This window comes from Myotis myotis, unplaced genomic scaffold, assembly GCF_014108235.1.
Source record: "Myotis myotis isolate mMyoMyo1 unplaced genomic scaffold, mMyoMyo1.p scaffold_m19_p_16, whole genome shotgun sequence".
NCBI lineage: Eukaryota > Metazoa > Chordata > Mammalia > Chiroptera > Vespertilionidae > Myotis > Myotis myotis.
In genome coordinates, this window is record NW_023416320.1 from 2,448,746 (window position 1) to 2,466,282 (window position 17,537).

The following is a 17,537-nucleotide window of genomic DNA, read 5'->3' on the forward strand; positions in this document are numbered from 1 at the left end:
ATGCCGCCTGGCACCGAGAGGACAGTAAAGGGAAGCTGTTCTTAGAACATACATGATGCCTAGCATGCACGATACATATTAAAAACAGCATTTCTGAACTGATCACACACACTTGGAACAAGGATTCAAATCGCCAAAAGCTTTGATCCGCACAGACTCCTTCGTGGGCAGGGTCAGTGTGTGCGGTGAGGTACACCGTGTGCCTGCCCAGACGTCCCCGTGGCCTGGCCTCCAATGCAGCCGGTGGGTGGGCAGAGAAAGCGTGCAGGCCGGGTAACCAGGTCCCCACAGACAGAGCCGAGCGGCACAGGAGGAGCAGCTGCAAACAGGAGTTGGCAGAGGCCCCCACAAAACTGTTTTTGTTTGGGGAGACAGTGAGCGCCAGTCTCCTCTGCAGAAGCCCGGCGGTCGCCGTGAGCCCCCCCAGGGTTCATGGCCGCACTAAAGAGCCAGTTGCTCTTTCCTGGGAATTATCAGACGCGTTTCTAATAAGCAGGCTGGCTTATTGATCACCTGTCTGGCTCAGTGGCCGAGGAGAGACTCGGACAGGAAGTGCTGTGGTTATTGAGTCCCCTGGACGTTCCCAGGGCTCAGAGCCACGCACCCGGTGGAGCGATAAGTCACCGAGACAATAGGAGGAGCTGTTCTGGCCGCTGTCAGCGCGTCAGGGGAGCACGAAGACCCAGCACTGAGCAGTCATGGTACACGAGGAGGACAAGCAGCATTTCTGTCGTGGTCGAGTTCCTCAGCCCAGCCTGGCCTGTGAGACCGCCCTCTCCCCCCGAGAACGCAGCTGGGCAGTCACACATGCTCACGTCTCGCCTGGTGTTCACATGTGATGCTCTCTGCTTTGGGCAGAGGGAAGGTGACAGAGGTCTGTGTTGGGCACCAAACCTCTACCAAATAATCCAGTTAGAAATAAAGGCCAAGACCTGAAAGACATTTTCCCAAAGATGATGTCCAGATGGCGACAGGTACATAAAAGGTGCCCATGACCAATCATGAGGGCAGTGAGAACCGGCGCTAGCTACTGTGAGGTAGCGCCTGGCACCTGCTAGAAGGGCTGTCAGCAGCAAGGTGAGCGATCATGAGCTGGCGAGGGCGTGGGGAGGGTCCCTGGTGGAGGAATGTGCTTGGGGCAGCCACTGTGGAGAAAACGGTATGGAGGTTCCTCGAGAATGAAAAACAGGACTGCCATGGGGCCTGGTAGGCCCTCTGCTGGGCATGTATCCCCAGGAAATGGGATCAGTCTCTCAGAGATAACAGCTCCCCCCTCCCCCCCCCAATGTCCACTGCAGTGGGAGGCACAATAGACGAGCTATGGAATCCTCCTCAGTGTCGATGGCGAGACGAGTGGGTTTGGAAAATGTCTCACACACACACACACACACACGGGCGAACGTTATTCAGCCATAAAAACATAAGGGAATTCTTCCTTTGGCAACATGGATGAATCTGGAAGACACTATGCCAAGCAGAATAAGCCAGACACAGAGACAGACCCTGTGTGGTCTCACTTGCACATGGAATGTAAACTCGCAGAGTTCATGGAGCCGGAGAGCAGAACATTGGTGGCCAAGGGGAGGATGGGAGGTGTTGATCCAAGTGTACAAATTTTCAGCCTGGCTGGTGTGCTCAGTGGTTAAGGCATCTTGTACATAGGGAAGTCACATAAGACCAAATAATACAGTTTTCTTTGTTGTTAATCCTCACCCGAGGATATTTTCTCTGTTGATTTTTAGAGAGAGTGGAAGGGAGAGGCAGAGAGAGAGAAAAACATCGATGTGAGAGAGACACATCGATTGGTTGCTTCCCACACGCACCCCGACTGGGTCCAGGGTTCAAGCCTGCAACCAAGGTACGTGCTCTTGACCGGAATCGAAGCCGAGATCCTTCAGTCCATGGGCTGATGCTCTAATCCAGTGGTTCTCAACCTCGGCTGCACATTAGAATCACCTGGGAATCTTTTTAAAATCCTGATTTCTGGGCCTCATCCTCCGGAAACTGTTTCTTTGTTATGGGGTGGGGCCACAAAACAAAGGCCCAGAAATCAGGATTTTAAAAAGATTCCCAGGTGATTCTAATGTGCAGCCAGGGTTGAGAACCACTGGTCTAATCACTGAGCACTGGCCAGGGCTATACCATTTGTGTTTGTCAGTGATTTCTTTATAAAACTGAGCAGGGTGGGGGGCGGGGGGCGGGGGGGATGCGAATCTCCTCGTGCCAGGGCCTGGACGCTCTGCCAGCCCACCCCAGGCCACCCAGTCTGGGAGTAGGTCCGGCTCATCCCCGTGACCTTGTAGGAGGAGCCTCAGTGCCCCTGCAGCCGCCTCCCCTCCCCGCTGAGCAGTCAGGACGCCTGTGCTTCCCAGAGTGTAGCTGCTCAGATAGACGGGATCAGACCTTCAGAACTTCAGGTGTGGGCCCGGCCAGCTTTGCTCAGTGGTTGAGCGTCGACCTATGAACCAGGAGGTCACGAGCACAGGCCTGGGTTGTGGGCTCCATCCCCAGTATGGGGTGCGCAGGAGGCAGCCGATCAATGATTCTTTCTCATCATTGATGCTTCTATCTCTCTCTCCCTCTCCCTTCCTCTCTGAAATAACATATATAGATAGATATAGATATAGATATAGATACAGATATAGATATAGATATAGGTAGATATTTATATAAAGGAACTTTAGGTGTGTGTATACCTGCCTCAGGTTGAATATCTGTAAACGCCGGAAAATGCACAGTCTCTTTTAAAATCCATACGGCAGGTAGCCATCTTCCAGATTCCCACGGAAAGAACTTGGTGAAATCCTGTTACAAAGCAGCTCATTCTCCTTGTATCCGGCTTTGCTTATTAAGATTTTCTTCCTGCTGAAATGCAGTGTGAGTCAGAGATAAAGTAATTTGAATTTTTCATTCCGTTTATAAATCGTAAATGAACAAGTGATAAGAGGGCAGATGCCTTTCCCATGGGATGGGTGTTCCATAAGGCGCACGTGTCCTGGCTCCACCCTTCCCTCCTTACTGCTGGTCAGGGATAGCCCCGTCCCCCGGCCTTGGTCCCAAACCCTCCCTCCTCCGGGGGGCCCACCTCCCCCGTCTCCCCCTCCGTGAGCCCCCAGGCCCAGGGCCTCCCTCTCGCCATCCTGCAGGCCCTGGCCCATCGCTCTGCCTGGGGGCCTGGGGGCCTGGCAGGGTCTTTGCCCGGTTCCCCTGCCTGTTCCTCAGGCTCAGGCAGCTTGAGGTCGCCTCTGGGAACTCGTCCCTCAGCCTGGGGCGGGGGTAGGAGGTCTTCTCTGGGCTCCTGCAGCCCCACCAACACCCCCGTTCTGTCCTCCGGATGCATCCCGTCCCTGTCCTCTCTCCTGCTCGTCAGGGACGCCGGGGGAAGGCGGTTTCCGCTCTCTGGTCCCCGGTGTAATCAAATTCTTACCACTGAGCTACTTCCATAAATTATTTTCCTTATTAACTAATTTGCTTCTGACTCAATTCTCCTGGAATCATTTTCTGTGTATGCGAAGACTGGGTGCCTGTGTCATTTAATTTGCAAAGGTGTTTCTCGTGGCTTTAATAGCTCAGACGCTTTAATATGAGAAGATTCCTTCCGAAGTCTTTTAGTCAGAACGCCCAGCCCTCCTTTCCTCTGTGCAGGCCCATGGAATTCGAGGCTGGCGGAGGCTTAGTTCCTCTCCAGCGATTTCCATTCAGGTTTAACCTTCACAAAGCATTTTAGCTGGAGAGATACTTAATTAGACCTTTAACTGAGCGGTAATTGATTTATCATCTTGGTCTCCCTTTACAACACAAAGGTCCCGAAGTCCTCTGGCTTATTTTACAGCCTTTTCATCTTCTCAGGCGGCAGGAGGGCCCTCCTTCCTTCTCCCACTTCCTAATCAAACCTGCTGTGGTCCCAGAAAAAACGGCCTCACGGGCCCAGCTCCTGTGCATAGGTATGTGTGAGTATAAGAGAATGTGTGAGTGTGCATATGGGTGTGTGTGAGTGTGTATATGGGTGACTGTGTGTGAGTGTGCATATGGGGGTGTGTGAGTGTGTATATGGGTGAGTGTGTGTGTGTGCATATGGGTGTGTGTGAGTGTGCATATGGGTGAGTGTGTATGTGATTGTATATGGGTGAGTGTGTGTGTGAGTGTGCATATGGGTGTGTGTGAGTGTGTATATGGGTGAGTGTGTGTGTGAGTGTGCATATGGGTGTGTGTGAGTGTGTATATGGGTGAGTATGTGATTGTGTATATGGGTGAGTGTGTGTGAGTGTGCATATGGGTGTGTGTGTGTATATGGGTGTGTGTGTGTGTGATTGTGTATGTGGGGGTGTGTGTGTATATGGGTGAGTATGTGCGTGATTGTGTATATGGGTGTGTGTGTGTATGTGATTGTGTATATGGGTGAGTGTGTATGATTGTGTATATGGGTGAGTGTGTGTGTGATTGTGTATATGGGTGAGTGTGATTGTGTATATGGGTGTGTGTGTGTGATTGTGTATATGGGTGAGTGTGTGATTGTGTATATGGGTGTGTGTGTGAGTGTGTATATGGGTGAGTGTGTGATTGTGTATATGGGTGTGTGTGTGTGATTGTGTATATGGGTGTGTGTGTGTGAGTGCATATAGGTGTGTGTGAGTGTGTATATGGGTGTGTGTGTGATGTGTATGATGGTGTGATGTGATGTGAGTGTGATTGTGTATATGGGTGAGTGTATGTGTGATTGTGTATATGGGTGAGTGTGTGTGTGAGTGTGCATATGGGTATATGTGAGTGTGTATATGGGTGAGTGTGTGTGATTGTGTATATGGGTGAGTGTGTGTGAGTGTGTATATGGGTGTGTGTGTGTGTGCATATGGGTATATGTGAGTGTGTATATGGGTGTGTGTGATTGTGTATATGGGTGAGTGTGTGTGAGTGTGCATATGGGTGTGTGTGAGTGTGTATATGGGTGAGTGTGTGTGATTGTGTATGTGGGGGTGTGTGATTGTGTATATGGGTGAGTGTGTGCGTGATTGTGTATATGGGGGTGTGTGTGTATGTGATTGTGTATATGGGTGAGTGTGTATGATTGTGTATATGGGTGTGTGTGTGATTGTGTATGTGGGTGTGTGTGATTGTGTATATGGGTGAGTGTGTGCGTGATTGTGTATATGGGGGTGTGTGTGTGTGTGGTTGTGTATATGGGTGAGTGTATGTATGATTGTGTATATGGGTGAGTGTGTGTGTATATGGGTGTGTGTGTGTGATTGTGTATATGGGTGAGTGTGTGATTGTGTATATGGGTGTGTGTGTGATTGTGTATATGGGTGTGTGTGTGAGTGTGCATATAGGTGTGTGTGAGTGTGTATATGTGTGAGTGTGTGATTGTGTATATGGGTGTGTGTGTGATTGTGTATATGGGTGTGTGTGAGTGTGCATATAGGTGTGTGTGAGTGTGTATATGGGTGAGTGTGTGTGTGATTGTGTATATGGGTGTGTGTGAGTGTGATTGTGTATATGGGTGAGTGTGTGTGAGTGTGTATATGGGTGAGTGTATGTGTGATTGTGTATATGGGTGAGTGTGTGTGAGTATGTATATGGGTATGTGTGTATGTGATTGTGTATATGGGTGTGTGTGAGTGTGATTGTGTATATGGGTGAGTGTGTGTGATTGTGTATATGGGTGTGTGTGTGTATGTGTATATGGGTGAATGTGTGTGTGTACACATTTGTTTGTCCTGAGGGAGGCTGGGCAGCTGGGCTTGCCGGAGGGGGAATTTCTGTGGGTCTCCGGAGAGCCCTGTTTGGCTCCTATCCATCTATCCCTCTAACCATCTGAGCTTCAGTTCAGGGTCGGCTGGTGTCTGAGCCTGGATCTCAGTGGGGACGGGGACCGGGGCTGGTGGTACCCACGTTACAGAAGCAGCCTGTGCAGAGGTTCTGCTAAAGTGACTCCAAGTCACCGCATTCCACACTGATTGTGCGGGGTGGGTTTCCAGTTGTGAGTACGCGAAACAGTTTATTCTTCTTAAAAAAAATGTTTTCATTGATTTTTAGAGAGAGGGCAAGGAGAAGGAGAGAGAGATAGCAACATCAGTGATGAGAGAGAATCATCCATCGGCTGCCTCCTGCACGCCCCACACTGGGGACCAAGCTTGCAGCCCAGGCCTGGGCCCTGACGGGGAATGGAACCAGTGATCTCTTGGTTCATAGATTGTCGCTCAACCACTGAGCCACACCAGCTGGGCAACACAGTTTATTCTTGTATTATTATTTATTATTTATTGCATTCTTTTCCACCTGAACAACTGTAACTTACTTTTGCCCCACCCTGTATATAGGCCTACAGATGCAAAGATATAGCACTGAGGTATTGTTTGCAGCCTCACACTTGTCACTCCTAGAAGACGTGACCCTGAACTGATTCCCACGCTAGGTGGTGCGTGTATGCCCTGCCCAGTGCCGTGTGACTGCATCGTGCCCTCTGCTTTCCCGTAGAGCTGTCCGTCACGAAGAGGAAGAGGGGCAGGCCCAAGGGGTCCACCAAGAAGCCCAGCGCCGAGGAGGAGCCGGTGGGGGGCGTCGTGGGTCCGAGCGAGGCCCCTCCGCGGGCCCCGGAGGAGGGCAGCAGCCTGGCCCCTAGCTGCCTGGAGTGCCCCAAGTGCGCGCGCAAGTTCTCCAACCTGCGCCAGCTGAGGAAGCACATCTGCATCATCGTGCTGAGCCTGGGCGAGGCCGAGGGCGACGCAGGTAACTGCCCGGCGGGCGGGCGTGGCGGGGTCTCTAAGAGCTCTAACCGCTCCTGTCAGCTTTCCCGGGTCCCGTCCTTACTTGGAAATAGCACGTATTTATACAGCTCTCACCTCTGGGAAAGAGCTTATTTTTGTCATGATCATAGGCTATGACTGAGCAAAATCTTTTTTTTTTATTTTTAATTTTATTGATTTTTTACAGAGAGGAAGGGAGAGGGATAGAGAGTTAGAAACATCAATGAGAGAGAAACATCGATCAGCTGCCTCCGGCACACCTCCTACTGGGGATGTGCCCACCACCAAGGTACATGCCCTTGACTGGAATCGAACCTGAGACCTTTCAGTCCGCAGGCCGACACTCTGTCCACTGAGCCAAACCGGTTAAGGCTCGAGCGAAATCTTTGATTGAACGTGTCCTGGGTGCTTGGAGCCTGGGGAGCCCAAGTCACGGGGTGACTCGGTAGGTGATCTGGGGGTGCAGAGGGTGAAATGGTCTCCACCCTCGGTGAGGTGAGGGAGATGCATATCTGGCAGTAGATACGGGCAAAGGGATGATCTTCACGCCTGCAATTTGTCGATAAAATATTTCAAATCGTGGGCTCCGCAGAGAAAAGAAGAGCCGTCTGGTTCAAAGTCTGAGAAACCCTTTCGGAGGAGAACTTTGTGCTTTGAAAATAATTGTGGACTCACAGGAAGCTGGGAAGCCCGTGAAGAGGTCCCATGTACACTCCCCCCCAACCCCCCCAGTGGCTACATCTCACATCACGAGGGGCAAAATCAGGGCGTGGCCAGGGAGCTGATGCCCGCATAGCCCCGTCACCCTCACACACGCAGCTTCGTGCATCCGCCCCTGCAGGCAGGAGACAGCAGGGTCCCGTCACCCCAAAATCTCCCGGGGCTCCCGCTTATCGTCACCCCACCCCCACGCCCAGCAGCCATCGGTGTGCTCCAGTTCGGTAATTTTGACATTTTAAGATCAGCTGAATCCCACAGCACGTGACCTTCTAAGATTGGCTTAGAAAACCGCCTTTTCAGACCCAGTTTCAGAATTTTATAATTGAGGAAGTTGGGGTCCCCACGGACGATCGTCCAGAGCCGCACTCATGTGAGGTGGGGTCAGGCACCCTCCCACGTCTCCCCCTCCTGCCCTGCGGCCAGCCGTGCTCTACCCACTAGTGCAGGGGTCCTCAAACTATGGCCCGCGGGCCACATGCAAATGCAAATATTGTATTGTATTGTTCCCGTTTTGTTTTTTTACTTCAAAATAAGATATGTGCAGTGTGCATAGGAATTTGTTCGTAGTTTTTCTTTAAACTATAGTCCGGCCCTCCAACGGTCTGAGGGACAGTGAACTGGCCCCCTGTTTAAAAAGTTTGAGGACCCCTGCACTAGTGTCTTAAAACCAGGCCCCTTTCTGCTTCGTGGATGCAGGTTGCATTCATTGTCGTGCACCTCTCGTAAGAAGTAGGAATTCCGGTCCGGTGGCTCCCACGTTTGTTTTCTGTGCTGTGATCAGTTAGGCAGCGTCTGTGGCCGTGGCAGGCATGGCCCTGCCTAATAAGATGGTCAGCTTCCTCTGGCAACGACCTGTCTACAAACCGGCCTCGAGTTCCATTGATTTGAGTGACTAAATAGACGAGAACAAACACCGACAGGAAACGTAGAAGCTCTGGGTGTTTCTCCCTCTCTGGCCGCTGCCCACGCCTCTCACACGTGCAGAGATGACCTTATGCCCAGCTGCCCGTGGCTGACGTCCATAGCGATTGCTCCTCAGTTGCCAAGCACAGTATGCCGCCCTTAGGGAAATTCTCTCGTCATTGTTTTCATCCGTGCTCTGTAGAGAGCAGCTTAGTGACATTTCACACAGTTGGCCTTGACTGTTAGCTTGTTAAAGCAGTTAGAGGAAAACAAAATAAACGTCTCCCCTGCCCCGCGCCATGGCAAGTTAAAATAACACCTTTGATATGCACTCAGCTTTTACTTCATTCTGCGTTTGAATAGTCAAAGGAACCAGGAAAGCAGGTTTCTTTTGATGCCATTCTGTGCAGCAGCTGGTGTTTTTGAACAGCATTTTGCAGCCACAGAAGCCAGTACGTGGGGCTTGCACAGGGACTCCTGAACCTTCCAAGCTCTTCTTAAAGGAGAAGGGCACTCAGGTGAAGATTTTACCTGAGAGGCACTTGCAGCCTTTGTGATGATTCTTTTTTAAAAAAACAACATGTTTTTATTGATGTCAGAGAGGAAGGGAGAGGGAGAGAGATAGAAACATCTCTATATAAAAGCCTAATATGCAAAATGTCCCCTCTGGAGTTTGACCAATGGGAGTTCGATCGCTTGCTATGACATGCGCTGACCATCAGGGAGTGATGCGGAACGAAGGAAGGGAGGCCTCAGCCAGCAGCCGGCAGCTGCTAGGGATCCTACCTGTGCACGAATTTCATGCACTGGGCCTCTAGTCAATAATGAAGAATCATTGACCAGCTGCCTCCTGCACGCTCCTCACTGGGGATGGAGCCTACAACCCAGACCTGTGCCCAGACTCAGAATCAAACTGTGACTTCCTGGTTCATAGGTCGATGCTCAACCACTGAGCCACACTGGCTGGGTGAGGGGAGACCTTCTTGTCCAGCATCTTGGAGACCAGCCTGGGGCTGCATTGCTCAGTGACCACGTGGGGGAATCTGCCCCATGGGGCTGGGAGGCAGAGGAAGCAACCCCTTGCATTTGGCTGCCCGAGGCTCAGTGGGCTGCCTGCTGCATCCTGCGTGGCGGGACCTGGTGGCAGGCGATGGAGCCTGAGACACAGCGGGCTTTTAAGGGACTGTTCTCCCCAAGACACGTGGCTGCTGTGGGTTATAACCTCCGGTTTGAAAAGCAACGCTCTGTCCTGTGACAACCGATTTCTGAGAGTGCTGGGTGATGGCCCTGGCCCGCAGCCTGAAAGCCGGCAGGCGCGCCGCTGTGCCTGGTGCTCTGGGTGCCAGGAGCTGGCTCAGCAGATGCGAGGGAGGTCCCCGCAGCTGCAGGTCCTGGCCACCTCCTCTCCCTCCTGCTCCTGGACTGGTGCTGAGTGTCTGCCCAGGAGGACAGAGAGGGGAGCAGATGACAGATGTGAGAGGGCAGGGCGGGGCCCATGTCTGTGGGGAATCCAAGGGGCTCCATGCCTGGCATTGTGGGGGCGGGGAGGGGCGGGGAGGCATTTTCCCTCCTGTCAGTTCACCAGAAGCCTGCAGCGTGGGGCACGGTGCCTGTGGGACATGCTGGGGTTCTCTGCAGTCAGGATGCAGGGAGACAGGGTCACGTGGAAGACAGAGGCCACGTGCCCGCCTGTGCTGGTTTCCCGGCCTCTTTCTATGGGGACCACAAGCAGAGGTGCACATGCCTTTCCTCAGAGCGAGGGAGAGGGAGCGGAGGATGGGAGCAGGCGGAGGAAGGGGCGCAGGTCAGATGGAAAGACTGGGCCGGGACACATCGGTGGGGAGCCCGGGTAGAGTCCGTATCACTGTGCTCTGGCCGCTGTCCTGGGCCTCACAGTAACGAGGCCCGAGATTTAATTAGTTCTCGGCAGGTAGGACAGGCACTTTAGAACGATTGTCACCGCAGTGTGGGTGAAAAGCGAACGCGTGGGCATCTCCACACGACCGCCCGCACGGCTAGCGCTTCCTCTGCCCGCGGCCGCGTGGGCCTGCCGTGTGCATGTTCTGACGTCCAGGACTCTGGGGGGGCTCACGAGGCATCCAGGGCCTGGGGGTGGGCTGGGCAGGGTGACTCGAATGAGGTGAAGAACCAGAGACGAGGCCCGAGGTGACGCAGGGGCGGCTCGCTCAGGGGACCCGTCGTGTGCCTCCCAGAGGCATCCCCGTCGCCCCATGGAAGGTCACCTGCGCCTCCCTCACTCTCTGCTGTGACCACTTTATCCCTCTTGGTGTTGGCTCGCTAGGTAACGAATCTGACCTTGAACTGGAAAAGAAGTTTAAGGAAGAAGATCGAGAAAAGGCCCCGAGGCGACCGCGGACGCAGAGGATGGAGAAGGTCCAGAAGGTCTCTTTGGGAAAGGAGGCCGCGCAGGGGCCCGGAGCAAAGAAGCCCATCGTCAGCGTGGTGTTAACTGCACACGAAGCCATCCCAGGTGACCCACCCCAGGTGACCCACCCCAGGTGACCCGTCCCAGGTGACCCATTCCAGGTGACCCACCCCAGGTGACCCGCCCCAGGTGACCCACCCCAGGTGACCCACCCCAGGTGACCCACCCCAGGTGACCTACCCCAGGTGACCCGTCCCAGGTGACCCGTCCCAGGTGACCCACCCCAGGTGACCCACCCCAGGTGATCCGTCCCAGGTGACCCACCCCAGGTGACCCACCCCAGGTGACCCGCCCCAGGTGACCCGTCCCAGGTGACCCGCCCCGGGTGACCCACCCCAGGTGACCCACCCCAGGTGACCCGTCCCAGGTGACCCACCCCAGGTGACCCGCCCCAGGTGACCCGCCCCAGGTGACCCGTCCCAGGTGACCCGCCCCGGGTGACCCGCCCCAGGTGACTTACCTCAGGAGACCTGTACCAGGTGACCTACCCCTGGTGACCACGACAGTTGAGGAGTGACAACACGAGAGTCTCTGGGCGAGGCTGTGCCAGGGCTGCCTGGGATCCTGGGCAGCTCGCTCACTGTCGGGCTCGCCGTTTAATCACCTATGAATCAGGGTCGCAGCAGAGTGTCACTGCCAGGGCTGCTGTGGGGCAGGTAGAGAGGAAAGGTGCCAGGGCTGCTGCTGTGGCCACTCGCTGCAGCCACCTCTTCCTCCCTTTCTCTCCCCTCCCGTTTCTCCCCTCCTCTCCCCTCCCTCCCTTCCCTTGCCCATCAGGAGCAGTGCCAACCGCAAGCTTCTCTTCTTTGCTCCGACCCCCCCTCTCCTGGACGCCCTCCCCTCACCCCTGAGTGCGCGGTTCCGTCCGCCCCAGTCCCCTTGTGCGGTTTAGCGGGCTCATCAAGTGCTGACAATACTGGGCATTTCTGTCTGCCTCCCCTTTCACAGAAAGTAGCAAGTGGACATATTTTACTACTTTTTAAAAAAAGGTCTCTTCCAGGAAGGGTTAGACTAAAAGCAGTTTGTGATCGTAGATTCCAAAGTAAAATAATGGTGTATTTTTTCCAATTCATTTGGAGTGATTGGTGTCAAATAAAAATCAAGTTTAAGATTTTAAAAACAGCTGCAGCCTTTTAAGCATCTATTTTCAGTGCTAACAGTGACTCATTATTTAATGTGAAAGTGCTGAATAAATGCCTAATACCTCAGTGACGGGTACAGGGACAAGTAGAGAATGATCCTGATAAAAGTTGGCGGCTGGAACTTTCTGGAAAGCCCCTTTACCTGCCCCCCCCCCCCACACACACACACTCCAAAGCAGTGTGGGTCTGGGGGAAGTGGCTGCAATACCGTCTGGGAAGCTGACTGGTGCTCTGAGGTTCCTGTCAGTGGGAGTGAAGGGGTGATTCATTGCCTTCGCTGTCACAGAAACGGGGTAGGCTGGGGCCTTTCCTTTTCTGCACTCCATACATGCATGTGCGTGTATGTACACACATGTACACACGTATGAAGTGTCTGCTGTTGTGAAAGACCTTGGGCCATTTCCCATGAAGAATGCAGGGCAGCGACCTTTGTGTGATTCCTGGGCGAAGCAGAGGCCCGAGTGGTGGGGAAGGTCCAATGGGGATGGACCCAGGCCGCCTGCCTGCCTGCCTGTTCACCGCTGACCAGCTGATCCCACTGCTTACACGGTCCTGATGCCAGTTGACTTACGCAGTCCCAGTCCCACATGTGATTCATGTAACGCCCTGCGGGTAAACATACGCATGTATCTACCAATATGTTTGTTTTTAGTTAATAGATCAAGTGAAAATGGACCTCAGGACGCTTTGATAGGCTATTAAAAAACATGCCCCTCCTCCCAAACACATGCACACATGTTACATGTAAGAACTGAAGGGAAACTGATGCCATGCAGGGTACCGGGCAGTTAGGAACCCTACTCCCCAGGCTCTGCTCCTGCGCCCGGCTGGGGCGGGGCCACTCGAGGCTCCTCTCTAACACGCGGTGCCTTGTGCCTCCACCTCAGGTGCCACCAAGATTATTCCAGTGGAGGCGGGGCCCCCAGAAACAGAAGCCACAAGCCCCGAGGCCACCTCCGCGGACCTGGTGCCTCGGAGAGGGTACCAGGAGTACGCCATCCAGCAGACGCCGTATGAGCAGCCCATGAAGTCGAGCAGGTACCGTGCCAGTTCTGTGTGACTCAGCGAGGCTGGCGCCAGTGTCCCCACAGAGGGCGCGAGCACAGCACGCTAGGTTAGCAGGGCCCTGCTTTGTACGGGACATGGTTTCTTTCTCTCTCTGTTTTTTTTAATGGTTATTGATATTTAGAGAGAGAGGAAAGTCTGAGAGTGAGAGAAACATCTATGTGAGAGTGGAACAAGCATGTCAAACTCGTGGCCAGCAGGATGCATGCCTTAGCCATGTGGCCCGCCAGCCATGAGTTTGACATGCTTGGAGTAGAACATCGAACAGCCGCCTCCTGCACGCCCCTACCAGGGATCAAGCCCACCACCCGGGCACGTGCCCTAACCAGCAACCCCCGGGGCATGGGGTGACACCTGACCAACTGAGCCATACCGGCCAGGGCAAAGACATTGGTTTCTTTTTAAAAAATATATTTTTATTGATATCAGAGAGGAAGAGGGAGGGAGAAACATCAATGATGAGAGAGAATCATTGATTGGCTGCCTCCTGCACTTCCCCACTGGGGATCAAGCCTGCAACCCAGGCTTGTGCCCTTGACGGGAATCGAACCTGGGACCCTTCAGTTTGCAGGCCGACGCTCCAGCCACGGAGCCAAACCGGCAGGGCAAGGACATTGGCTTCTTGACTTAACTGAAGAATCAAGCCCTCTGTGGCCAGTCTGCAGCCCAGGGAGGGAGCGTGTGGTCTGCACAGGCCGCCGGCCCGTCGGCTGTGTGTGGACCTGCGGCGGCAGCACGCTGAGCCCCGCGGAGGCTTTTCTGGGGTCCCCTCTGTGTGTGGGAGAGGGAAGGGGGCGTCTTGGCAGAGAGGACGAGCGTTAGTGCCACTTGGACCTGGGTGGCTCTAGACGCTTCTGCTCGAGGTCAGCGCAGCAGATTGCACACCTGTGACGTGTCAGGGACTGGGGGTGTGAGGGACCCGACACGGCGGCTGCCAATGCAGCTGTCGCTCTCCCGTGACCTGAGGCAGGGGTCTCGCCTCCGAGTCCGCGACACCAGCCGTAAGTGTGTCCGGGGGAGTCTGGCTCCGTGCAGTGGGGGGAATGGGTGATGAAATACATGGCGTGTTTGGCGCATGCGGTGCTCTTACTGCACCGGAACATGATGCCGTGGCCGCTGCGTTCATCCCCAGCCTCAGTCCACCCTCTTGCAGGTGTGAACAATGGCGTTTATCGATGAAGTGGCAATACTTCTTTTGGCAAAACTGTAATGGAGTAAATTTGAAGATCATTCTGGTCTCAGCACAGGGTGATTTGTAGACCTGAGCTAATTACCTTCATTGTATTTCAAGGTCTGTTGCGGGGGTTCAACTAAACGCTAGTTCAGTTACGTGGAGATATAGTCAATATTTAATTAACAGATCTAGGCTGTTTCTACTGTCACGCACGATTATAGTTACGAAAGGCTTTTGTATGACTATTTTGCTTTGTAAACTATAGATAGAAACTTTTAGGGTACAGCAGTATGTCCATTAGGTTATATCTGTTAGGTTCTCATACAAGTAGGGTACAGATTTATTATATAGAAAATTTTGGAAGTCCAGAAAAGTATTTAAAAGAATCATTTGTAATTTCACTACCCTAAGACAAGCGCTGTTAATATTTTTAATGTATTTCCTTCCAGCCTTTTTTCTAGCCATATATTTTATTTTTTACTTTTTAAGTAAACATTTATTGTTGTCACTTATAGGCCATATATTTTATAAAATTGAGGTTATATTTTATGAGGAATTTTGTATCTTGCTTTTTAGTTTTTTGTTTATTTTTTGCTTTTTAGAGCGAGAGGAAGAGAGAGGGAGAGAGAGAGAACCACGGATGTGAGAGTGGTTCTCACACTGTCTGCCTCCTGCACTCCCCCCATGGGGGATTGAGCCCACAACCGGGCATATGCCCTGATCCGGAATCGATCAGTGACCATTTAGCTCTTGCATTACAGAAGGAAACTCTGTGATGTGTTTGTTAAAGCCATGAATCCGGGGTTCCTGCCTTGGGAGCTCTTTGCACCAAATTAAATGTCGCTTCCTGGACGCCTCTGTCATTTGAGAAAGGTCCAAATGCGTTTGCTTAAATTAGCCGCGGGTGCAGGCGCACCAGCAGTGTCCACATTTGAGTATTTTCATTCTCCCCTGAGCTGTACCCTCCGGTGTCTGCGGACTGCAGTCCATTTATATGCTTAATTTAAGGACAAGGCAACCTGTGTGGGCCACACTCAGCTGCTCAGGGTGCATGCAGTGAGCCGCGTTCCTCTTCCTCCTCCCACCTCCGCCTCCTTGTTCTGGGCCTGGACGCAGACCTCTCTGCTCCAGCACCTTCCCCCCCACCCTCACCCGCGTTAGCTGCATCTCTCTCTCTCCACCTGCTCGCATCGCCATCAGCACACACACTGAGGCCCAACCGAGTGCTGACCTGCCCTCACCACCACCACAGGGAGCCCCCCTTCCATCCTGTGCCCTCCCCGCTCCTCCGGTCCTGCCCGCTGATGAGTGCATGAGTGCGTGCGTTGTGTCACCCGTCCACGCTCCATCCCGCGTGGTTCCCCTTTGAGCCCTGCTGTCTGGTTCAGGCGAGTCAGAGGTCCCTGCCCTGTGCCGAGTGCCCGGCGGTAACGGTGCCGTGTCTGTCCCCAGGCTCGGGCCCACGCAGCTCAAGATCTTCACCTGCGAGTACTGCAACAAGGTCTTCAAGTTCAAGCACTCGCTGCAGGCCCACCTGCGCATCCACACCAACGAGAAGCCCTACACCTGCGCGCACTGCAGCTACGCCAGCGCCATCAAGGCCAACCTGAAAGTGCACCTGCGCAAGCACACGGGCGAGAAGTTCTCCTGCGACCTCTGCGCCTTCACCTGCCTGAGCAAGGGCCACCTCAAGGTGCACGTGGAGCGGGTGCACAAGAAGGTCAAGCAGCACTGCCGCTTCTGCAAGAAGAAGTACTCGGATGTCAAGAACCTCATCAAGCACGTGCGCGACGCCCACGACCCGCAGGACCCGCAGGTGCGCGAGGCCCTGGACGGGCTCCGCCTGCTGACGCGCGAGGGCAAGCGGCAGCTGCTGTACGACTGCCACGTGTGCGAGCGCAAGTTCAAGAACGAGCTGGACCGCGACCGCCACATGCTGGTGCACGGGGACCAGTGGCCCTTCGCCTGCGAGCTCTGCGGCCACGGCGCCACCAAGTACCAGGCGCTGGAGCTGCACGTGCGGAAGCACCCCTTCGTGTACGTGTGCGCCCTGTGCCTCCGGAAGTTCGTCAGCTCCATCCGCCTGCGCGCCCACATCCGGGAGGCGCACGGGGCCGCCCCCGAGGCCGCGGCCTTCACCAGCTCCATCAACCAGAGCTTCTGCCTGCTGGAGCCCGGCGGGGACATCCAGCCCGACGCGCTGGGCGGCCGGCTGCCGCTGGCCGAGCGGGGGCTTGCGCTCCCGGGGGCCAGTGCCCCCCGGGAGGAGGCGGAGGCCCCGCTGCAGGAGCCTTCGCCGCCCGGGCACTCAGTGCCCGCCCCCCAGGCCGGAGGCCCTGCCCTGCCCCCCTGCGAGCCGGCAGCCGCGGGGGTCTCCGCAGGCCTCCCCTCGCCAGGGGCGGGGTCCGGTGAGTTGTTGTTGAAAAGCGGTACCTCCGCTGCCGAGGCCCACCCTGCTCCCGGGGGGACCCCGCACCCCCAGCCCGAGGGCTCCGCACCGTCTCAGGGCGTAGAAGTCACCCCCCTGCTGCCCACGGCCGGAAGCCCTGCCGCCAACCAGGACACCCAGGGCGCCGAGAGCCCCCCGTCCCACGGGCCGGATCCCGACAGGTGTCTCGGGGCAGACCCAGCGGAGGCCGCGGACCTTCCTCCGGTCACTGGTGAGGAGGCCGGGGCCCTGCGCCCGCCTGACTTGTGCGGCCCCGGCCCCGAGCGCCGGGCGAACATGAACGCCTTCCTGCGGATCCTGGACGGCCTGGCCAAGAGGCGGATGGACCCCGGCCTGTGCGAGAGGATCCGGAAGGTGTACGGGGACCTGGAGTGTGAATACTGCGGTAAGAGAGGCGGCGGGGCGCTGGGGGCCTCCCGCCACCCCCCACCTCGCTCGGGTCACCTCGTGCTCGCTGTGAGCCCTCGTCTCTCCCGAGAGCTGACCCTCCTTTCCAGAGCGATGGTGGCCCCGCGGTGAGGGCCTTGCGGAGGCGGCCAGGGTGAGGGACAGCGAAGTGTGGGCTCAGGCGGCACCTAGAGGCCCTGCCCGCCTCTGCCAGGGTGTTACCCGAGGAGAGCTTCGTGCTGGCACGGGCCGCGGGTCCCGTAGGGCTTTACGTGTGGCCGAGGTCCAGAGGAGCAGAGAGGGCACGGACGAGGCTGCAGCGCTTGCAGGGAGCCCCGATAGAACCTTCCAGACACAGAGCAGGCTTGGCCTCCGCCGAGAGCTGGCAGGGCAGGAGCAGGAGGCCCAGCTCTGGACCGGGGACCCCAGAGTCCCGGCGTTCAGAGGCCCTTCGATATATGCGTGTGCATCACAGTGGTTGGCACCTGAAGGGTCCTCCTCTCCTGGC

General features: G+C 55.1%; 1 protein-coding gene across 2 annotated transcripts in view; it reads left to right on the plus strand.

The window, feature by feature from the left end:
• The window catches only part of ZFAT (zinc finger and AT-hook domain containing), a 59,135-nt gene that overhangs the window by 15,340 nt on the left and 26,258 nt on the right, over positions 1-17,537 (plus strand). For both annotated transcript variants that reach the window (XR_004972384.1, XM_036337606.1), the window contains exons 3-6: positions 6,475-6,726; positions 10,669-10,857; positions 12,842-12,992; positions 15,646-17,027. Coding sequence is in view for 1 of the 2 variants with exons in the window: in XM_036337606.1 (XP_036193499.1) it covers positions 6,475-6,726; positions 10,669-10,857; positions 12,842-12,992; positions 15,646-17,027 (1,974 nt within the window). In the remaining variant the exon portion in view is untranslated. The remainder of the gene's footprint in view (positions 1-6,474; positions 6,727-10,668; positions 10,858-12,841; positions 12,993-15,645; positions 17,028-17,537) is intronic.